Source organism: Scylla paramamosain, chromosome 41 (assembly GCF_035594125.1).
Source record: "Scylla paramamosain isolate STU-SP2022 chromosome 41, ASM3559412v1, whole genome shotgun sequence".
Classification (NCBI taxonomy): domain Eukaryota; kingdom Metazoa; phylum Arthropoda; class Malacostraca; order Decapoda; family Portunidae; genus Scylla; species Scylla paramamosain.
The window spans coordinates 11061967-11086092 of NC_087191.1; the positions used below are offsets into that span (position 1 = coordinate 11061967).

Here is a 24126-nt window from a genome sequence, read left to right on the forward strand (position 1 = left end):
GGATTCTGAAGGAAGTCCCTCAGTTCACCCAATGATTAGACAAGCTCCCCATTCTCTCCCTCCAATGGTACAGAAAACGGAGGGTAACGGACACATGCCATCGATCACGTGGTCTGTGGCAGCGACGCGGGAGAAGTTTGAGTTGCTCTACTCAGTAACAGGCGAGAACAAGAGCGGAAAACTGACCACCAAGACCCCAATCTCCCGCAGAAGGTCAGTGCGTGGCTCCCAGAAGAGACGGAGGACCCAGGAGAATGCCATGTCCCCGAGACGACAAGGCACCATCAGACGCTCGTTCATAAGCACTGACACGACTCAAGGCAGCCAAGAGGACGACCACGACCAGAAATCAATGTCACTACACCAGGAGACGAGCCAGATGGCGGTGAAGGAAGCCAGAAAGGTATTTGAGAACCACACCACCGCCACCACCACCACCACCACCACCACGGACACGGAAGATGATTACCCACAAAAGGAGAAACTCACAGCTAAGAAATCACCCTTAAAAAGAACCCAGAATGTGCTTTATGATTCTTCTGACACCGCCACCACCGCAGCCACGACCATAAAGGATCATGATGTTGTGATCTGCTGGCGAGGACCCTATATGGCCCAGGTAAGAGGATCACAGGGAGGATTTGAGGAGTAAAGGAGGATCAGAATATATTTAGGATTGGAGTCATGATTTATATATTTTTTTTGTGGGATTTAATTGTGGTGTTTGTTAATGAAGGGATAATTCTTGTGGAGGTTGTTGTTGTTGTTCTTGTATTTGTAGTAGTAGTAGAAGTAGTAGTAGTAGTAGTAGTAGTAGTAGTAGTAGTAGTGGTAATATATGCAATGCTGTTGTTGTTGTTGTTTGTTGCTATTCTTGTTGTTGCTGCTGTTATTGTTATTAATGCTGTAGCGTTAAGTAATATATTTCACACACACACACACACACACACACACACACACACACACACACACACACACACACACACACACACACACACACACACACACACACATATGGCTTCTTGTATATAAGTATGTGATTAATTTTTTTTTTTTTCATTAACTTTGATCCCCATGGACTCTCTCTCTCTCTCTCTCTCTCTCTCTCTCTCTCTCTCTCTCTCTCTCTCTCTCTCTCTCTCTCTCTCTCTCTCTCTCTCTTTCTCTCTCTCTCTCTCTTGTTAACAGTCAATATATTTCTTTGTCAGTCCATAAATCTGCTTTTTGATTCTCTCTCTCTCTCTCTCTCTCTCTCTCTCTCTCTCTCTCTCTCTCTCTCTCTCTCTCTCTCTCTCTCTCTCTCTCTCTCTCAGTGTAAAGCTAACTAACACAAAGCTACAAAAAACAGAGTGACATTTACAAGACGGAGAGGAAAGCCGTATTACCGGTTATTATGGAGGTAAGAGTGTGCTCTCTCTCTCTCTCTCTCTCTCTCTCTCTCTCTCTCTCTCTCTCTCTCTCTCTCTCTCTCTCTCTCTCTCTCTCTCTCTCTCTGCTCAGTTAATTTTTTTTTTTTTTGTTTAATTTGTTGATTTCGTGTTTGCTTTCACCCTTGCTTTTTGTTTTGATGGCACGTGTTTTGCTTTTTGTTTTGTTTAGTTTTTTGTTATTATTATTATTATTATTATTATTATTATTATTATTATTATTATTATTATTATTATTATTAGTGTGTGTGTGTGTGTGTGTGTGTGTGTGTGTGTGTGTGTGTGTGTGTGTGTGTGTGTGTGTGTGTGTGTGTGTGTGTGTCTGTGTGTGTGTGTGTGTGTGTGTGTGTGTGTGTGTGTGTGTGTGTGTGTGTGTGTGTGTGTGTGTGTGTGTGTGTGTGTGTGTGTGTGTGTGTGTGTGCTTGCGGTCCCAAATGGAAATCGAACAAAATATGACAAAAAAAAAATAATAAACAAACAAACAAAACTTCAAAATACAAACTACCACAAAAAAAAGCGCAAATGTTACAAATAAACTCACAAAACTTGAACGATAAAAAAAAATAAATAAATAAATAAACATGAAGAAATACGATAAAAAAAAAGATGAACTAGACACACGAACTTAAACAAAAACGAATAACTAAATACAAAGGAACAAGGAACAAATAAACACAAAATAATAATAATAAGTGAAAAATATGAACAAATAACTGAATAAATAAACAAAAAAAAAGCAATATTAATCTCATATATACATTTCCTCCTCCTCCTCCTCCTCCTCCTCCTCCTCCTCCTCCTCCTCCTTTGCCCCCTTCAGGAGTCCGAACAAGCGGTACTTAACAACATCAGCAATGCGTTCTTAGCTAAGAGGCGGCTACTGACGAAGGAAGTTACCATGGCGAGACTACAAGAGCGCCTAAGCCTACTGGAGGAGAGGCTGTGGGAGCTGCAGGCGAGGCTGGCGACGGAAGACCAGACGGTGGGAGGGTGAGTGTTGTTGTTGTTGTTGTTGTTGTTGTTGTGGTGGTGGTTGTGGTGGTGGTGGTGACAGGAGGAAGAAGAGAGACTGAGGAAAAGGAATGTAGTAGTAGTAGTAGTAGTAGTAGTAGTAGTAGTAGTAATTAAAGATGGTATTCAGTTCACTTTCGTCAAAATTCACAAATAAGTTTTCAAGTTTAATTCAGCTCGATTCATTAAAAATAAACAAACGACAATAATAATTTCAAGTTTTATTGTGTTAAGAATCAATTAACTTCTAATTTTCCCTCGCCAGTCACTTTAATTAACCTGCTGTACTGTATGGTAGGAGGGACCGCTACCCAACCCCTCCCCTCCTACACCGCTCTTTCCCCATAAAACCATCCAAAATTACTAACAAGATCCAAAAATATGAACACTTACCCAACGTTACCTAATCTAACTAATACTACCTTCAAATAACCATACACGGTCACTATGCACACCCATTAAAATTATATATATAAAAAAAAAAATCACGTGTTTATGGGTACAAGATTGACATACTAAGAAATGATGAGATGAAGAGATGATATAGAAGGTAAGTAAGTAGCGTTCAATGTGTGTTGATGTTCACTTAGTAAATGGTATGTACACTATAGAACAAGCTGTAGTGAAGGAATAAATACTTGGGGGAGGGAAAGAGAGACGGTACTAGGATACACAAATCAGGCAACATATATTGTCAAACTAAAGGGGAAGAAAATATGAGACTAGGATGCAGAGAGAGAGAGAGAGGCTAAGATGTAGAAATTAAAAGTTTAGGCTTCACATTACGTACGGTCTCAATGTTTTTCCTCCATTAATCTCCATCAACCAAAACTGCATGATTTCTCTCCGCTACATAACACAAACGCACACTCGTCTATTACATGAACAAAAAAGAAAGAAAATGGATGAAAGATGACGCAAATATGATTCTATGTAATGTGCACTGATCATTGTGATAATTAAACCCCATTTCCATTACACACACACATACACACACACACTTATCTCATCAACTACTCTCCACACCACCACCAGGCAGAAAGAAAGTGATATACGTGACTATTGATGACAGCCATAATGAAAATCTAGCAATTAAACAGAAAACGAAATACAGTAAAATTCCTTTCATCCGGCATTCGAGTATCCGGCCGAGAAATTAAAATAACCACTAGAAAAATAAGCAAAATATGAAAACTGCGTGGACATTCCCTTAACAACTGTTTACTATAGCCTATATTTATCTCATTTCCTCCTTAACCAATGATCCATTCATCACCTCAGGAAGAGAAGGACGGCGATAACCCCACCTCCTTATGCACACAATAACAAATCAGAGAAATAAAGCAAACACTACAAAAATTCGAAAAATATTTGACTTAACTGAGATCTGTACCAAAGACACCATCCCTCCTTGTATAACTCCTCGTAAACTCTTAATTAAATATCCTATGCTTACTGTTACTCACCCAGCACACCCTTCAGGCCTTCCAGTGTCTTCAGGACATCCTAGAGTTTCTACAGGTCCTGAGATCAGTTAATAGTCCAGGAAATGTCCAACACAGGTACTCGCATCAGAACACCAAGAGGAATGTTCCGCCACATTGGTTTGCCGTCTTCCTCCTTCCAACTCGGCGACCAATCAGCTGACAGGGAGTGCGTGACGTCGCTGCCCGCGGCCCTTTAAATATCAGCCGTGCCTGTCCCTTTAAATTTCCACACCATGATGCCCGTATTTTTATTATTTATCTATTTATGTTATTGTTATTTTCATTGCTTTTATTCTTTGTTTACGCGTTTATAAACCAAGGATCCCTTGGTAACTATACAGCCGAGTCCCTTTAAAGCTTACATCTCAACACCGCGATACTTTAATCAATAAAAATATGTAATACCAGATTAAAATCAATTAAGTAAATAGGGCCAGTAATAAAATGTACAGAGTAAAAAAAACAAGGATGCTACTGCTGCTGATGATGATGTCACATTCACCCCTCCAAAACCCTAATTTCTCTATCTCACACAGGGACAGGAGGAGCGTGGAGCGTGCCATAAGATCAGTGGAAGAGGAAGTGACCCATCTGTACTCAAGACTGGCGGTGGTGACGAAGGAAGCAGAGCAGGCGAGAGAGAAATTAGCGTCGGCCTTAGCAACGGGGCTCTCTCAGTGGTCTGAACACCCGTCAGCTTTGACCCCTCGTAGCAGCTTGACCCGGCGAGGCAGAGGAGACCGGAGGGGCGTGAAGAAGGAAAAGGATGAGGATGAGGGAGAGGATGAGGGAGAGGATAAAACGGAGGAAGATGAGGAAGAGAGTTAGAGTAACTGAAAAATGATGGGATTAAAAGAACATGAAGGAGGAGGAAAAGAGATTTTATTTGATGAAAATGAGGAGCGGGGAGGAAATCTGATGACAATAAGAGTAGGAAGGAGATAGATGATAAAGAAGGGGAAGGGAAGGAATAGAAAAAGGACGTGGTTTGATCATGAAAATATAAAATAGAAGAAATATTTGATAGCAGGAGAAGAAGAAAAGAATGAAGGAAGAGGTTGAGAAAAGAGAAAGGAGGGAGTTATCGTGATGAAAAGGAAAAGGAAACAGGAGGAAGAAAAGATGGAGTGTAAGGAATAAGGTCAGATCTGATGATAGGAAAAGCAGGAGGAGGAAAAGAGTAGTAGAAAGGAGAGAAAAAGTATGAAAATAAGTCTGAAAAAATTTGAAATTCAGAACGAGAGAAAAATAAAGAAAACCTGATGATTTTTGTAAGCGGAAATAATACAGAAACAGCATTATGAAGTGAAGAAACTAGACATTAAAAAAACGTAAATAAATACTAATAATCGATTAATGAGACATTAGAATCTGGAACTGTAACATGAAAAAGAAGAAAATGCACATTAATTTGCAATTCCTAATTTATGAACCATTATATATATGTATGTATGTATGTATGTATATCTATGTATGTAAATCTATAGTGTGTACATGTAAATATATAAACCATACATACTTTATCAATGTAAACACGTGTACCTAAACATATTCCTCAGTGTATTATGAGTGTATGATTGAACAAATGTGTAATTATTGTTAATGGAGATGATTATATTTGATCAATTGTTCAGGACACTCTCCTTACAACCTTTCCAATATCACAGGAACCGACAAGATAAAAAAAATAATAATAATAATAATAAATAAATAAATAGAATCTTCAAAGGAGGAATACTCTCACATGCATTTAGAAGTCTATATAGACAGACTGGCTGGCAGAGTGAAGACGAGACTCAGCCAGGACACTGCAGCTCACAGACTCTTTGATCCAGCCTGGCAGATGGTTTATACATTGCCCAGTGTGAGGAAGAAAGAGAATGCCAGTAGGGAATCCATACTAAAAGACATCAGTTGAAGGACAAACAGGTGAGCTTGATGTTTGATTAAGATAAGTGCCTCACAGAACATCCTCAGTCTGTCCTTTACTTATAATCTGAACTGGAGAGCTTCTAGTGTTATCCAGTAATAATAGTCACTTAATATTGCAGTGGTAAACCTAGAAGTGCAATAGGCTGTGCTGTAATGGTAGAAAGATTTTTGAATGCTGGTAAAGCTAAATGGAGAACTGCAGGTATTTGAGGGAATGTGAATATATTTATGGATGGATATGGTACGTGGAAATAGGCAGGTATATTTCATACAGGTACTGCCATGTGTAGGCCTGGTTGCTTCTTGTAGCTTCCTTTATTTCTTATGTTCTTATGAATATGATAGTGACAGGAATGAAGAGAAGGGAAGAAAAAAATATCATGGAAATATATTTAGCTTTTGACAACCTATGAAGCAATTTGAACATGGCGAAAACATGAGAAGTTAAACCACAAAATATTAATTAATACACAGTAGCTCTCATGAAATAGTGAAAGAAAGCAATGCAGGAGACACTGATAAGAATAAAGAAAATGGAAAGACTGCAGAAGGCCAGTAGATCTACATAAGAAAACTCCCAACCACTTACAACTTGCCGTCTGTCACCACTCCCCCTCCTCGTGAAAGTACGTGTGTTTACTTCACCTTATTTAGTTAGCTCCTCCTTTATGTCCTTATTTGTGAAGCTCTTTATGCCTCCTTCCTTCAGTCTGCTTGTGTGCTGTGTCTGCACTCTTCCTGGGAAATGCCAGTGTATCAGGTGCGGTGCTGCCACTGTTCACACCCATCACAACTGCAGGGCTTGCTGCTTGGGTCGAACTTCCCTTTGGCAGGTGATGCATGGGTAAGGAACAACCCTACAAGCAATACAAGAACACAACTGCTAAAAAATGCAAAGTGTGTACAACAAACAAAAGTGTACAATCCTACAAGCATAATAGAAAAATATACAACACACAACTGGCAAAAAAAAAAAAAAAAAAATGCACAACTGGTAAAAATGCAAAGTGAATACAACAGACAAAAGTGTACTTCTATACAAAATTACAAGGTAAAGAAAGATATAATAGGCTATACGTAGTTATAGGCCAAACTGTCCATGTGTAGCTTCCTTGTGATCATTCTTAATTAGGTTAATATTAATATATCAAACGAGTAGTAGTCTCCTCCGTAGCGTCCAGTAAGCGGGAGTGAGACAGACAAGGGAATGGAAGCCACTACAACGAATCGGAAACCTGAATCATGAACCTGAACCGTGTGGATTTCAATAGTTTCATTCAGGAATTCATTTTTACGCCTGAGTGAGACAGACAGGGGAATGTAACAGATTATTCATGCTATTCTGGATATAAATACGTAATTATGAGTCCTGAATCTGAATCACGAATCAGAAGTATATATTGTGTCATTTTATTATAATATCATGTTAGGTGGTAATATATTATATTATGCATATTTATCAACTTATAATAAAGGGCGATTCGAAGGAAAATTCCGGGGCGTTTCGACGGGGAAATGACTGGGCGGATCGACGACGTCACCGAATTCCACCGCCGCCGAACCGTCCTGTTACCAAGTCCACTAGATGGACAAGTGGTAGGTGGGTCATTTACCAATATTATGAGCCTTCCTGGCCTTTATGAGCAGCTCGCAGCCCTCCCAGATACCTCCTGGTAGGTACTAAGCCTGCACCCATGGCACGCGTCACAATCTTGTTAAGAGAAAATCCAGGTTAAATAAGGCAGCAGAACACGACTTAACTTCAAATACCACCCTCATTGTCTGACGTTTGCTGGTCCTCTGCCTGCGCGCACTACGTACACACCAATCCACAAATTACATTTTCCCCTTCCAATAATATGCACCAACTTCTCTCATATTATACTAATACAAAATAAAACGAAATACAATGAAGCATGAACATGTAAAACTAAATTATAAGCCATTATATTTGTCAAGATATCCACATATCTCTAATTCAAGCGCCATATTTTAAAATGGTCCTGGCGGTGTTTAAACTACAATTCTTCATCTATTGTATGACTTAATGTGAAGTCATTGAAAAGCTTGTGTGACTTGAAGCCTCTCGTTATTATCAAATTCAAATGTTTACTTGTCTTGGACGATCACCCCAACATTTAAGCACGCTCAAACATTACACCTCTAAGTACTTTACACATGATTCAGATCCTTTACTAACCATAACCATGAACGTCTTTTATCCTCTTCCCCCTGTCAGCTTTCCTATTACTGCCTGTCTTTACCCAGAGCCATCTAATCTTCGCTTGAAACTACCTATAGCTTGAAGACGCTGACCGCATGACCGCCAAGCTTATTCCACTCATCCACCACTGTTTGGGAGCCAGTTTCTGCCAATCTCTTTCCTAGCTTGTATCCGTTACCTGGAGTCTTGGCACGGTTAAAGTCAAAGGAAAGGGAGGAAACACAACCAGGCAGAGTTAATGAGTTTACAAGAGATAGGGAAAAAATAGTGAAAGCTGATGAAGTCTTGCATTAGTGAGGTGTACAGGAATATAACAGAAATGAGATTAAGTAGAAGGATTTATGTATCACTAATGATTATTTTTGAGTTAAATGGTCTAACATAAAACAGGATTATAAAGAAAATGCAAGCCTGACTCTCCCACAGAACACAATAGCTACTACTACTACTACTACTACTACTACTACTACAACAGCAACTACCACCACTACCACTAGTCACCAGGAAGTTAACAGTCTATCTTGTACATGAAAACCCTCATTTTTATTATATAGAAATATATCACACCAATAAACATGGGGAAAAAAAGAGTGGGGAACACAATGATCTCTATGGGAAAAAAAAAAAAAAAAAAATTGGATATCACGCACAGTTGGAAGATTTTTCTTTTTACAAAAATCTGAACACTGTTTACGACAAGTGTTTGGATTCCATTGGTAACATCAGATGGACTGCTTGACATCCTCTTGAATCTGATCCTTTAAGTATTCCTACACTCCTTCACACAGTATTAAATTAACTTTGAAAGCACGCACAGACTGAAGATATTTATAAAGATGCGAACACTATTACATTAAGTGTTCAGAATGCATCAGTAAACTTCTGAATTTAATTGGTGTAAACACTTGGATTCCACTTAACATCATCATAGGTTCCTTTAAACACCTGTAGACTCCATACATTTAAAAATGCAATAAACTCTTCAATTTGATTAGTATAAGTGACAAGACTCCATAAACATCCTCTACACACTCCTTTAATTCTCTACGGTCTCGATTTATCTTTGAAATCAAACACACACAAAAATAATAAATAAATAAATAAATAAATAAATAAATAAAAACAGATTAGATAATGTGCTCAGAATTCTGTTAGTATATTCTGAAACTGTTTAGCATAAGAAACTGGATCTAACCTCCAAGCATTCATGTTGCATTAATACACTTATGAATTTGATCAGTATAAACAAATGGATTCTGTTAACATCTCAGATTCCTTTGAACAATCCTAGACTCTCTTAAAGACTCTTAGATCACATTGCAAACTCTTAAATCTCACACAACAAAAGATTTCTTATAAAACTCAACTTGTTCTTTAATTCCAAAGTACAAGCATTACCTTTGGGCTGCCATGAGGAAGTGTCTACCTGGTATATATATATAGACAGACAGACAGACAGACATACAGGCAGTCATTATTAACAAAACCAAATAACTTGATATTCAAAGCATTACAGGCCTTTAGAATGACAATGAAGTAAACTTATCTAAAATGACAAATATTCCAGGTATTCCATAAATGCCCAAAGCTTACATGAATGTTATCTAGGGATATTATCATTACACTTGGAAATACTGAATTAAATATCTTTTTCGAAACACACAAAACTATACATTAAAAAAATAAACAATAAAATAAACAAAAAAAAATCCTTTGAAATTTTTATCCTTTCTTTTGCATTTCATTGTCTTAATTTCTTTCATTTCTTTTTCCTTCCATATGAGATTCATCAACTTTTTCCTTATTGCCTTTATTCACTTCAGTATTTCTTCATTCATGATCTTCTTTCTTTCATCTTTTTAGGGTGAACCTTAATATACAATTTTCATTTTTTTCCAGAATCTTTTCCAATAACCGATATTTTTTTTAGCAAATCTTAATTTTTCTTCCTTTCTTACAAATTTTCTTCCTTTCCTTCTTTTATTCCCTTTCTGTTAATAAATATCTATGTACAATTATCCTCAATTATCTGAAGTAACAGCAAACAATATTACAAAAGAGAGAAAGAGACAGAGACAGTAAAAGAGGAACAGTTCATTAACATTTTCACACATTAAAGAGAATGAGAGACAATTCATCATTTTCACAATTTTTAAACATTTTTCTCCCAAGGGATTTGATTGGCTGTCAGGATGAGGCCATGAACCAGTTAGATGGCCTCTTTTGTCTCACTGTCACTCATCCACAAATGGGAGATCACCTTTCAGCCTCAGCCAATAGGAAAGTAGCTTCTTTACAACCACACTGGAGAAATATAAACATTTTTTTTTTCAGATAACATTATTTTAAATTTTTACACTTAATATACTTTAATCCTTCCATCTTTAAATTTTTCACAGCCAATATTTTTCCTTGAGTGCTAAAACATGTACAATAATAGATTTATAAATAATACTTTTTTTTTTTTTTTTGCCAGCACAAATGAATGCCATATTAATTAATTCAGTAGTAATTAAAATCACACATTTCATTTTAATCTTACCTTATACATTTTTTTACGAGGAATATCTACATTTTCCACACACACACACACACACACACACACACACACACAACTATACAAACTCTCCATATTTTAAATTTATCAATAAAACATTTTGATATTACTGCAGATCCATAAACTTTCCATTATCATTATCATCATTACCATTATTACTATTATTATCATCATCATTATGCCAATTTCTAAAACAACACTACATACTTTTTATAATGTTTCTTCACCACCCTCAAAATATTTTCAGAAGTGTCTCAAATGAAAAAACACACACAAATGTTTCTTTTACACACACACAATAAAAGTTTATAGTAATATCAGTAGCATTGGGAAACTCTTTATTTTCTTTTCTCTCTCTCTCTCTCTCTCTCTCTTACTCATTTTCAAATAATATATATACATGAGAAATCCCACTGAGAGAGAGAGAGAGAGAGAGAGAGAGAGAGAGAGAGAGAGAGAGAGAGAGAGAGAGAGAGAGAGAGAGAGAGAGAGAGAGAGAGAGAGAGAGAGAGAGAGAGAGAGAGAGAGAGAGAGAGAGAGAGAGAGAGAGAGAGAGAGATTTCTTTTCCTATTACTAAAAAGAAATGCAGAAAACCAGGGAAAAAACTAAAGGAAAAGCAGAAAAAACACAGGATTTACAAATAAAACGAGAGAGAGAGAGAGAGAGAGAGAGAGAGAGAGAGAGAGAGAGAGAGAGAGAGAGAGAGAGAGAGAGAGAGAGAGAGAGAGAGAGAGAGAGAGAGAGAGAGAGAGAGAGAGAGAGAGAGAGAGAGAGAGCATTACACATTTATAGTGCTGCCCCGATCCACAAGGTAGCTTCTCCTCAATTCTCGGTCACACTCGGTCTCACTCAATTCCCGGGAGTCGGTGAAGGGGGTGGGTGGTGTGGGCGGGGTGAGGGGCACCGGAGACATGCCCAGGATGGAGGACGGGGTGCGGGGCGGGCTGAGGAGGGTGTGGGTGCCCCCGCTACTCCTCACACCCATCCTACGAAAAGGGAGAGAGAGGAGGGCTGAGTGTTTAATCAAATATGAACTCCACTTTTTTCAAACATTTTCTTTCACTCGCTCACTCACTCCTCTCTCTCTCTCTCTCTCTCTCTGTGTCTTTCACTCGCTCTAAACACGTAAGGCATTGTTTCGTAACCTTCCTCAACCATTACGTCTACTGCGGACTGCTGCGTCTTGAAGGGGAGAGAGAGAGAGCACAAGAACACACTAGCACAGTATTCAAGTCAGTTTCTGGTTTAATAGAAGAGCTCCTCCTTTATTACAGCAGTCCTCCCCCCTACTGACCTCTCTCGTTTTCTGTGGAAGGAGCGGCGAGGCAGGGTGGGCGAGGCTTCCGTTGATGTGCTAGACTCGGCTGCGTGGTAAATAAGATCTGCAAGAGGGAGGTTTCGCTTAAAAATAACCATAAATAAGGTATGTTTGGTGATTTTATATGGGATTTGAGGGAGTTTAAAATAGCTATAGAGAGAGAGAGAGAGAGAGAGAGAGAGAGAGAGAGAGAGAGAGAGAGAGAGAGAGAGAGAGAGAGAGAGAGAGAGAGAGAGAGAGAGAGAGAGAGAGAGAGAGAGAGAGAGAGAGAGATATATTAGCTGTATTTTTTCTTCCAAACATTCATTTACACACGCTGACATTACAAGCTTGACGTAATCTCGTGAAAATGCAAATACGTGAATACAGATAGGAACACACACACACACATACACACTTCCCTTAACATAACACTAAAAAAAAAACATTACTGACTCCTTTTCTTATCTTCGCCTCAATGAAAACACAACTTCTATAACATCCATCACAAGTATCAGTAAATATTATTGTAAATCTGATACAAAACCACACACGAAAAAAACAGTGACACAATAATATTAAATGAATCTAAAGTGCCCAGAAAAAGACAAGAAAAAACACCAAACCAGCATTTCCAATACATGACTCTTAAAAACAACAAAACAAGAACAAAACACGTGTGGGTGGGGGGAGTGGTGAGGGGAGGAGGAGGTGAGGTGAGGTTAGGTTAGGGTGTGTGAGAAGCAAGCAACGAACAAACGAACATACAGACAACATTGAATGAAAGCAGGGAGAGAGAGAGAGAGAGAGAGAGAGAGAGAGAGAGAGAGAGAGAGAGAGAGAGAGAGAGAGAGAGAGAGAGAGAGAGAGAGAGAGAGAGAGAGAGAGAGAGAGAGAGAGAGAGAGAGAGAGAGAGAGAGAGAGAGAGAGAGAGAGAGAGAGAGAGAGAGAGAGAGACCCTCAAATGAGACCACAAAGTAAAGAAACACGAACAAGAATCAAGATCAAAATGAAGATAAACCCAGATGAGACAAAGCAAGGCGAGATCAGGTCAGGGTCAGGGAGAGGTCAGGTCAGGGTCGGGTGGGGGCGGGTCAGGGACTTACTATGATGCACAGCCCTCATCGGCCCTGACCTTTCGTGGTCGAGCTGATTCGAGGATTCTGTCCGAGAGGAGGCAGGCGGGTCTGTGTCAGAATCAGACCCAAATGTATCATATTCCTCGCTCTCTGACTTGACAGAGTGGGGGGCAGGGGTGGGGTGGCGCCCCTCACCACCACCCCAGCCGGCAGCCCCCTCCGCCTCCGCCACCTCCTCCATTCCCTGGTGGGCCGCCACTGCCAACATGACAGTAAGTTTCTGCGGTGGTTGGCATCCGCTGTGGAAAGGGATGGTGTGAGGTGCTGTGGTGTGGTGTGGTGGTGGGGTGTGTGAGGTGATGGGGTGATGGGTGGGAGGGAAAGTTATGGGGATGTTAAGTAAAAGGAGAATAGGAAGGAAGGGTGCAAGGAAGCAAGGAGGTAATGGGTGTGTAATGGTTGTGTGTGAGGTGATAGTGGGTATGGTTGTGAGGTTAAAGATGAAATAAAGGAGAATGGGTGTGAAAAGTGGAGATGGGGTAGGGAGGATGTGTGTGAAGTGAAAGGAGAAAAGCTATAGGTGAGTATGAAATTAGAAGAAAATGAGATTGAAAGCTGAGACAGAAGAAAGGGTGTGTTTGAGACAGCGTAGTAATGGGTGTGGTGACGTAATGGGAGGGAAGCTATAGGTGTGCAAGGCTAAGGGGAAGAAAAGAATAGGCAAATAATGATGGAAATAGTTTGAAAAGTGAAGGGAGGTTACGAGGGCTGTGTCAGGTGAGGGAAAAGGTGGAATGACAGGGAATGATAGTTGAAAAGTTGAAGGAAAGTGAGAAATAAGACTGAAAGCTAAAGACAAGGAAAGAAAATTAGATAGACAAATTAGGGCTACAAAAAAAAAAGTGTTAGTTTGAAAGATGAAGATGAGAAGAAAGGGGGAAGGAGTTTCAAAGATGAGGGGATGGGTGGAATTGTAAACAGTAACTCTCCTCCTGATTGTCTTGTCCACCTTCCTATGGCTTGAATACTCCCAAGGCAGGAGGATAAACACTTCTGAAAGTAATCTAGGTAACTAATATCTAACTCTTCTCTGTTTGGGTTTTTGTTGAGTAAAAATAAAGATAGAATATACTTAATTCCTATTTCTTTTTTTACTTTTCTTTGTTAATCAATTGCTTCTCTTTCATTTATCATGTTTCAACTTAAATCAATAAATCTCATTCCTCTTCTTCATATTCTTCCCCCTCTCCCTTCTATTCCTGCTCTTCTTCCTTTTCCTTTTCTCCTTCTGTTCCTACTGTTCTTTCTTCTCCTACTCCCGCTTTGCCTCTCCTTCTTTCCTCCCTCCTTCTATTCTTATTTTCCTGCTCCTCCTCTTTTTCGTGTCTAATTTCTTATCTCTTCCTCTTTTTTTCCCTCCTCTTCCTCTTCTTCTCTGTTGCTCCTCATTGTTTCTGTTCCTACTTTCCCTCCTCCTCCTCCTCTTCCTCCTTACCTCTCTCCCAGCCACAGCATCTTTATAAGCACATGGCTGGTAGTGGCTGTGGGAAGGGTTGTGGTGGGGTGGTTGTTGCTGTTGTTGTTGTTGTAGTTGTTGTTGTAAGCGAGGTCGCTGTGTCTGGCCTAATTTTTGTTGTTGTTGTTGCTGCTGCTGCTGTTGTTGCTGTTTTGGCTGTGGTTGTTGCTGTGGTTGTTGCTGCTGTTGGTGGTGTGGGTGGTGGTGGTGGTGTGGTGGTGGCTGTGACTGTGGTTGTTGCTGTGATGGTTGTTGTTGTTGCTGTTGTTGTTGTTGTTGGTGTGTGTTGTTCATTTGGAAGGTTGCATATGGGTAGATGTCGTCTGCGTACTCTGCAACGAGAATAATAAAATGATGATAATAAAAATATGATAATAATAATAATAACAGTCTATGCATCTATCTATATACCAGACTGGCAATCCCACACATACAGCTGAGTACACAACATGTAACATACAACTGCCATAACATACTGAAATTTTAATACAGACTGAATTGGAATAACAAACTAAAACTTGCAAGACCAACTGGCCAGCCGCTATTAACCCATCCACCACCAGCTAATGACATAAACACTGTCTGCCGCACCACTTGTAATACCTGTGCCTGGTCCCTGATATGCTGCAGTGATTTTCTAGTGTATTTGTGCCCCTCACCAACCCTCCACCAGCTATGGGTCATCAGAAGGCTGAGAAGGGTGGAAGGTTTCTCTTGCATCTTACTTCTCAACATTGCAAACAGGTCAAATGGTTGTTAACGCTAAGGCAGTTCAATGGAGTCACATTTAACGTAATATTTCAAGGAGTGAATCGCCATTTTATCCAATGTGCCTCTTTTCCAAATACATACACACAGGAAATATCTATAAAATACATAAAATCTTATAAACAACAGTTTTTACTTCATTTTCAGTATTTCTGCCTCCCTGGAAACAATTAATTTTTTCCCATAGGTTCTTCAGCCACCATAATGCACGTCTACCATTACAAACACTATGAATCATATGTCATTGCGTATCTTACTGTAATTGTTCTACAGACAAAAAATAAAATGAAATAAATGTGCCATGCCATCTCTTCCCTGACAGATCAAACTTGTCCCTAACACTGAAGGAAGGACCTGAAGATGTGACACTGCTTGATTATCCCTTAAAAACACAACTGAGACTGTCACCTTTGCTAAACCTACACTGCACACTTTGTTTTCCTCTCCACGCACTTATACAAGAACGTAAAGATGCACTGGTGTTTAGTTACCCTTTAAAATCCCACATAACTCTGCCACTCTGCCTGCCACTCACCAGGGATTCGGTCAACAGCAGTGGGGTCCCTGTGAGGTGACATCTTGCGCACTGTGGCATAAAACTGCTCCCTGTGTTTGAGGTTCTCCTTGTTCTCCTGCACAGCTACTGAGTTCCCATCCCCGGAGACCTGCTGGGGGGGCATGGGGGGCTCTGTGGGTTGAGGAAGGGGGCCAGGAGAGATAGAGAAGAGGTAGATGAGGGATAGAGATGTAAGGTGAAGAGGGAAAGTGATAAAGAAAAATAGAGATAAAGAAGAGGAAGTGAGGTCATGAACGACAAGGATGGAGGAGAAAAGCAATGTGAAAAGATGATGAAGGGTGGCCAGAGAAAACCGAAGAGAAAATGGAGAATATAGAAAAGGGAGAAGAGAAGATACAGAAGACAGGGTAGAAAAAGATGAGGGATGCACAGGATGAAGAAAGGTAAAGAGGGAGGGAGAATGATAAATAAAAAGTGGTGAAGGAGAAGAAAAGAATGACGTATGGCAGAAGAGATGAAAAGCAGAGGTAGTACAAAAAGGAGAAGGGAAAATGAGAAAGAACAATTGTGTAGGAAGAGAAGGATAGGAAAAAAAAAGTTGAAAAATAGAAAACAGACATGAGAAAATAAAAAGAAAATAGAAACAAAGCAAGAAATGGGAGAAAAAGAGGAAGACAGAATAAGAGGAAGGAAAGAAGGAAGGATATGAAAAATTAAACAAGAGGAAGGATGGAGAAGGAAGAAATAAGAGGGAAGCAAACAAAAAGAAAAAAAAAAAGGGAAAAATATGAATAAGTACCAATAAACAGAGTAATAACAATAAACACCATAAAAACACACCACCACCACCACCACCACCACTTACTCTTCCTGACGCAAACACAAACAGTGACAAGAGTGGCCAGCAGGGCGAGGGAGGAGGCAACCACGGGGAGCAGGACCCTCACATCCGTCATGGCCACCCCAGGCATCACTAACCCAGGGGAGGAGGGGCCTGGGGGAGGGAAATGAGGAAAAGATTATATATAGAAGATAAAACGATATGTTGAAGGGAAGAGATATGGTAGAAATGGAAGAAAAAATGATAAAGGAGAGGAGATGAAGGATTGGATGAATGATAAAAGGGTAGATAAAGAACAGGATATAAGATAGATAAAGGATTGAAGGATATAGATGAAGAATAGATAGATGGTACAAGATAGATGGTAATAAATAAGGGAATGGAAGAAATGAGGAAGAAATGGGAAAAGGAAAATATTTAATAAGAAATATTAAGGAAGAATAAAGGATGAGAAATATGAAGGAGTAAGAAGAGAGAGGAGATAAGGAAAGAGAGAAAAGGAAAAAAGGATGAATATAAGAGGGAGAGGGGGAAGGAGAGAAAGGGAAAGGAAAGAGAAGAAGAGGAGAATTAGCTGAAACTGAAGTGTAATATAAAATTCTCTCTCTCTCTCTCTCTCTCTCTCTCTCTCTCTCTCTCTCTCTCTCTCTCTCTCTCTCTCTCTCTCTCTCTCATCTTTCCTTCCTCCCATTTTTTTTTCCATGTATTCTTTCCTTTCCTTTTCATTTCTCCTGTTTCCTTCATTCCTCTCTTCTCATGCTACTGAAAACCCAACACACACAAGCACTCCCCCCTTCCCCTCTCTCTCCCTCTCACCTCCAGGAAGGGGCATGGTGGTGAAAGGGTAGTCCTGCGTGGTGCTTCCGGCAGAGTTGTAAGCAGTCACCCGCACCAGGTAATGGGTGGAGGGTGTGAGGCCCCCTATCTCCACTGGCCGGCCCCCCTCCACCCTCTCGGATACTGTGGATGGGAGTGGAGTTCATTAGTTTGGATGACAAAAGGGAAGAAGAGAGAGAATTACATGACAGCAACAAAAGGTTCACTACACTACCTCTGTCCTCACCCACAATCCAGGTAACAGCACTGGTTCGCCTGTAGACAACATTGTACCGGCTGATGGGACACCCCCCATCGCTCCACTGGGCCAGGGACACTGCAACCCAGGTGGTGTTGACCCGAACTGCTCCCTCCCGCCGGCCTGCCAGTGGGGGGGAGCCGGCTGTCTTGGTGCGCAGGCTCTCCGATGGCCGGCCTTCTCCTACCTGGGATGGGAGGGAGTGACTGGCTAGTTAACTGGTTGATTGGTTAATTGGCTGAGTGAGTGACTGACTGATTAATTGGTTGGTTTCTTAATTGATTGAATAATAGACTGATAGCTTGACTTATGGCACTGACTTACTGACTGACTGACCGATTGATTGACTGACAGACAGACAGACTGACTGACTGACTGACAGACTGACTGACTGACAGACAGATTGACTGAAAGACAGACTGACTGATTGACTGACTGACTGATAGATGATTTAGGGTTTTATTTATTTTTTTATGTAAGAGGGGGGGTTCAGCCAAGGGCAAGAAAAAAAAAAAGGCTCAATGAAGTGCTAGTATAGACTAGTTGACTAACTTAAAGAATAAATAGGAAGTACATAATAATAACAGAGGTAGAAGAGGAACCAAATTACAACACAACCAAATCTTGAATCTGAACCATATCACAAGAGAGATTTCAAGACACTTATAACTTCCGATACACTTCAGACTATACTCTCTAGGGAAATGACACCTTGATTACACCTTTTTAAAACCTTTTCCTTGCCCTTTGCTGGAGTCACCCTTACATCTACCTACATACCAGACCAGCAATCCCACACACACACACACACACACACATCATTCACACTCTTACCCCCATCAGCCCCCAGAGCTTAGGCATACAACTGGTCACATACATCCATAGCCAGGCCTACTGATATAAACAAACCTTACCTTATTATACGCAGTGACATACAGATCATATGGGCTACCACAGAAGAGGCCCCTCAGTTCATGGGATGTCTGTGTAGGGGGCACTGTTTCTTCCTGCCACTCCCCATAGTCACGCTTGTAAGACACAGTGAGGCCCAGGAGAGGTGCACCCCCGTCGTCACCAGTCCTCCAGGTGACAGTCAGGGTGGTGGAGCCGGTCTTGGTGACGTGGATGTGTGGTGGTGATGGGGGGACTGGAGAAGGAAGGGTATGGTTGTAAGAATGAGAAAATATGAGAAGCCGCAAGATATTACGTGTATGTGGGCAGTCCCTGCATGAATTATAGATTGATAGATAGATAGATAGTTTTACTGATCAAAGGTACGTTTTCACTTAATAAACACATTACAATATTTTTTGGGGGTCAAAAATTACAACAAATCCTTTACAATCAGACATAAATAACCATTCAAACCTCCTTAACATCCTTCAGACCTATTAAATCTCTTTCATTCCTTTAAATCCTTTATTATTCCTTTCATTTTCCTTGTATTCCTTTAAAAATTTAGGGTACCCTTGTCAATCCCTTCCAATCCTCTCTGGTACCCTGACACCCTGCCTACCCTGCACAGTGAGGGTGTAGGTGATGTGGTCGTCCCCGTGCAGGTTGGTCACTTTGCATGTGTAGTTTCCTGAGTCGTCTCTTCGCACGTCTCTCAACACCAGAGTTCCGTCAGGGTAGCTGGACACCCGCCTGGAGGAGTAGTGGTGGTAGTAGTAGTAGTAGTAGTAGTAGTAGTAGTAGTAGTAGTAGTAGTAGTAGTAGTAGTAGTAGTAGTAGTAGTAGTAGTAGTAGTAGTTACTTTTTAATGCACAAGGGACAGCCAATGACAAAAAAAATAAAAAATAAATAAAAAATTCTAGAGAAAAAAAGTTTGCACACATTCCCTTCCATGAAAAATAAAAAAATAGTGAAGAGCCGAGACAGGTTTGCAGGGGCCTTGAAACTCCTCTCTTCAGTGACAGGAGTAAGAGTTGTAGCACCAATCAATCAACCAGTCAGTCAACAAACCAATCAACCTTCACTATGAATAAATTAAAAACAAACATTTACAAGAAACACACAAAAAAAAAAAAAAAAAATAAAGAAAGAAAGAAAAAAGAAAAAAGAAAAAAAGAAAAAGCATACCATTCTAACACAAAAACAAAACAATGAAACCACAAATCAAACTATAAACAAAACCAAACACTTACCAAACACAAACCCCCACAAAAAAAAAAATAAAATAAAAATAAAAATAAAACTGGCACTTCAATGGACCTTTTTTTAAATTCTTTCGTTCCGCTAGACTAAAGAAAATAAATAAACAAAGAAAAAAATAACGGACTTACTTGTGAGAACCATCTTCTATAACAGCCCCGTCCCTCAGCCAGGAGCGGGATGGGGGCGGTTCCCCTACCGTCTCGCAGCGCAGGGACACATCCTCCTCCCAATGTACCTTGGTCGCCCCACCCCAGGACACGACACGGGCCGGAACTGCAAGAGGGACAGGCAGAGGGTATAAAAAATGTAAAAGTAATTATTTTTTCTATGTAATGGCTGGTGTGTGAGAGAGAGAGAGAGAGAGAGAGAGAGAGAGAGAGAGAGAGAGAGAGAGAGAGAGAGAGAGAGAGAGAGAGAGAGAGAGAGAGAGAGAGAGAGAGAGAGAGAGAGAGAGAGAGAGAGAGAGAGAGAGAGAATACACATTAAAGGAGCCAAAAAAGGAAGAATAGTCTGCAGTGAAGGAAAAAGCAAAGAATAAGAAGGAAGAAAAATGTGTGAATAATGAAAGAGTGTGGGAAGGAGGGAGTGAAGTGTGAGAAGGAAGAAGGGAAGAGTAGAAAGGAAGGAGAGAACTGCGTAGAAGGAAGTAACGACATGTAGGAATGGAGAGAAAGATAAAGAAAGAAGGAGTGAAGATTGGAGAGGAAGGAGTAAAGAGTTGGAAGAAAGGAGTAAAGAGTTGGGAGAAAGGAACAGTGTGAAGGGGAAAAAGAGGAGTGTGTGAAGGAAAAGTGACAAATAAGCCTATCAAAAACAGTGCACATCCATTTTGGGGATAAAGTTAAGAGATGAGAAGAGATGAGGAGTGTGTGGGGAAGAGGAGGAAGCTGGAGGAAGACAAGCAAGCGATGGGTGAAGCAAAAGAAGCAGAGGAACCATTAAAGCTGAGACTGATTTACCTGTATTTGATGGATTTAAGGTGATGGGTGAGGAGGGCTGGCCTTCCCCTATCCTGGTGCTGGCTGCCACCGTCACCTGAATCTTGCCTGAACCAGGGGGTAAAATCACCTCGTGTCTTGTCATCGGAGCACGTACCACAGACCGCTGAAACACAAAAATGAATTAGTTACCCTTAAAAGATCCAGCTTTCTATTATATAAGTCCTGAGGTAGAGTGGGTAACATGTCTGGCTATGAATATGCAGGCCCTTTACAAATTCTTTCCTTATCACAAACTCTTATCTACAATTTCTCTCCTTATCTTCATCTCACAGCTTCTAATCTCTTCTTTCCTTATTACCTCTTATCAACAATTTCCCTCCTTACCTTCACCTCACGGCCTCTGAGGGTGATGAAGTAGGTCAGCAGGCGCCCGTTGCTGCTGATAGGAGGCAGCCAGGACACCACTACTGTGCCAGGCCGCACCACAGCCACCTTCACACCTGCTGGCGGCCCAGGCACTGTAGGGGAAGAGGAGGTAGTGAATGTATTGATGGCTCTTACAGTGGGGCTAACAGTGAATGATGTGTGTGTGTGTGTGTGTGGTGTCTTGTCTGGGCTGTGTCTCGTGGAGAATGTTGGCCTGTATGTGGATAGATAGATAGATGTGGACTGTAACCTAAACTGTGCTCATTGTATCTTGTTAGTCTGTATCTTTGTGGTCAATGAATTCTCTTCTTCCACTCCTTCCTCTATCTTTTCTTCCACTTTCTCCTTCATTTCTTCCAGTATCAAAAAATTATTCTTCCTTTTCCTCTTTCTCCACTTCCTCTACTAGCTCTTCTTTTCCTCCTCCTCCTCTTCCTGCTGATCCACTCACCATCCTCCTCTGTGGTGCAGAAGTGGGGCTCGCTGGCAGGGCCCTCCCCCACCTTGGTCAGCCCTGCCACCTGCACAGAGTAGTTGGTGTAGGGACGCAGGCCTCTCAGGGGTACTGGGGCAGCTGAGGACGTCTCCCCACTCAGCTCAGATACTGTGGAGTAGAAAGGGAGTTAGCTGTGTGAGGGTAGGAAATGATAGAAAGAGGTGGAGTGAAAGAAGAAATATTTGGTTACATTTTAGGAGTGAAATAGGGAAATAAGTGAGGGTACTTTTAGGTAATGTACAAGATGGGTACATAGTGTTAGGTTAGGTTGGTTGGTTAGGTTGGGAAGCAAGAGGAGGTGGTAGTGAAAGGGGGAAAATTTTCTTAGATTTTGAGGGTGGTTTAAGGAAATAAGAGGAAGTAGAGGAAGGAGTGAGAGGAGAAAATTTAGGGAAAAGAGAGGAAGAGGTGATGAGAGAAGGAAAATTTTTGTTACGTACCAGGAGTGAAATAAGGAAAATGAGAGGAAATGGAGGGGTGAAAGAGAGGAAAAATCTGAGAACATTCTGATGGTGGCATAGGAAAAATGAGAATCTAAGTGGAAAAGGAAACTAGAGAACATTTTTCAAACCAAGGACAACAAAACACAAAAAAAAATAAATAAATAAAAATAAATAAATAAATAAATAAATAAATAAATAAATAAATAAATAAAGGCCCACTGGAGATGCCAGTTCCTAGTGAAAAGATCATGATATCCAAAATTATCAGGAAAAAACCTCCATCAACCCCCCTTGCCACTCACCTCTATCAGCTGGGGCATACAGAACACGGTAGCCGGTGAGGTGGCCACGGGCATGGGCAGGTGACAGGCCCTCCCAGGACACCAGGACACTGTGGGCTGTCATGGGTGTGCAGCGAACACCAGAGGGTGGGGCGGAGGGCACTGGTTGGGTCAGGTTAAGTTAGGTTAGGTTAGGGTTGAGTTAACAGTGGGGTGTATTGTAATGTTATGTTTATTAATATTTTGTTATTGTATTAAATTATCATCAAGTGGTTGACTTAAGTGTTAGTGTATGAAAATTCACATCAACTTTTCAACTTTTAATATGAAAATTTTGAAAATGAGTTTTTTTTTAAGTTAATTTTCCTGAAAAGTAGAATTTGATTTGGTTCATAAGGGTGAAGTACTGACTAGTTGTTGCTTCATCTTCAGTTTATTGATGACTTAGCTAACCAATCAACCAACCAATCAGTCAATCAAGCAGCCAGGCAATGAACCAATCAGTCATCTAGTCAATCAGCCACTTAACCCTTTCACTGCTACTGGCACACCTTCCCCTGACCACTAACCACTCCGAGACACCTTCCCTCGTTCCGCAGCCACCACCACACACTGTACTGGCTGGACACTGCAAAATCTATTCTTTTCATCACCTTTGTAGATACTTATAAAGATTCTGTAAGTGCCAATTCTCCACTCACACATCTTAAGACAAAAATAAACAAAAAGAAAAAAGAAAAGAAAACTGAGTCAATTAAAGACGAATTCCTAGTTTAAGTGAGAAAAAAATAAAATAAACACTTTACTCTCTCAAGTATATATATATAAAAAAAAAATCTGATATATATATTTAGAGGTACAAAAAATTACTTATTGCAGTGAAACCTAACCAACCACTCACTCAACCAGGCAACTAACCAGATGTCACACCTTCAACCTACCGTCCTCTAGGGTGGCAACAGTGACAGGTGGGCTGGGGGGACCTGTGCCTTGAGAGTTCACAGCCTGGACTTCCACTGCATATTGAGTGTAGGGATCCAGATCAGTGACCAGGGCAGAGCAGCAGCTGGCAGGGAAGGAGGAGGAGGATGAAGAGGAGGAGGAGGAAGAGGAGGTGGCTGAGGATAAAGTAGGGGCAGAGGAGGGTGAGGAGGAGAAGGAAGTAGGGGAGGACCAGCTGTCTGCCTCCACTGTCATGATTTGAAATTGGTCACTTGTGGTGCTGCAATGAAAAGGTTTTGTTAGAGATGGTTGTAAATAAATAAATGAATAAATAAAATTAAAGTATGAATAAATACATCAATAAAAAAAGAAAGGTATGTAAGAGAAAATATATATAAAATAACATACAATAAAATCCCTCTTATCCGGCATCAATGGGACAGCCGACATGCCGGGTACTTGAATAGAAGTGAAATTATGTCCACAATCACCACCCTACACTCACGCATCTTACCATAACAAAGATCAGCTGATCTGATCAGCTGCTTAAGTGTAAGCACAACACGCTTCCTCTTTTCTACAACTTTAGGCATGATGAAGGCGTCAGGCGATAAACAGTGCACACGCGGTACTGAGTCACTGAGTAAACACAGTGCAGTGGGCCGCGGGTGGCGCGAAGCAGTGCGCTCTGGTGGCGAAGGGACAAAG

At 40.7% G+C, this 24126-nt stretch overlaps 2 protein-coding genes across 4 annotated transcripts in view; one reads left to right on the forward strand and one right to left on the reverse strand.

Moving 5' to 3' along the window:
• LOC135093002 (calponin homology domain-containing protein DDB_G0272472-like) overlaps positions 1–5556 on the forward strand; it is a 17708-nt gene extending 12152 nt beyond the window's left edge. Inside the window, exons 5-8 of one of the 3 annotated variants that reach the window (XM_063991840.1) lie at positions 1–619; positions 1349–1399; positions 2248–2417; positions 4462–5556. The exon at positions 1–619 is cut by the window's left edge and continues 1202 nt beyond it. In XM_063991840.1, coding sequence (XP_063847910.1) covers positions 1–619; positions 1349–1399; positions 2248–2417; positions 4462–4753 — 1132 coding nt within the window. In that variant the 3' untranslated portion in view covers positions 4754–5556. Of the gene's footprint in view, positions 620–1188; positions 1313–1348; positions 1400–2247; positions 2418–4461 lie in introns of those variants that run through there. The other 2 variants (XM_063991841.1, XM_063991842.1) reach the window with 2 other exon arrangements.
• Positions 5557–8981: 3425 nt separating this feature from the next.
• LOC135092969 (cell adhesion molecule Dscam1-like) overlaps positions 8982–24126 on the reverse strand; it is a 153045-nt gene continuing 137900 nt past the window's right edge. Inside the window, exons 23-39 of the mRNA XM_063991793.1 lie at positions 23418–23698; positions 22498–22638; positions 21708–21860; positions 21215–21348; positions 20849–20993; positions 20018–20162; positions 19249–19379; positions 18647–18879; positions 17709–17919; positions 17474–17617; positions 16682–16810; positions 15835–15987; positions 14511–14863; positions 13779–13783; positions 13043–13314; positions 11934–12021; positions 8982–11625 (exon numbers count right to left, since the gene is read on the reverse strand). Of these exons, the coding sequence (XP_063847863.1) occupies positions 11418–11625; positions 11934–12021; positions 13043–13314; positions 13779–13783; positions 14511–14863; positions 15835–15987; positions 16682–16810; positions 17474–17617; positions 17709–17919; positions 18647–18879; positions 19249–19379; positions 20018–20162; positions 20849–20993; positions 21215–21348; positions 21708–21860; positions 22498–22638; positions 23418–23698 (2926 nt within the window). The 3' untranslated portion in view covers positions 8982–11417. The remainder of the gene's footprint in view (positions 11626–11933; positions 12022–13042; positions 13315–13778; positions 13784–14510; positions 14864–15834; positions 15988–16681; positions 16811–17473; positions 17618–17708; positions 17920–18646; positions 18880–19248; positions 19380–20017; positions 20163–20848; positions 20994–21214; positions 21349–21707; positions 21861–22497; positions 22639–23417; positions 23699–24126) is intronic.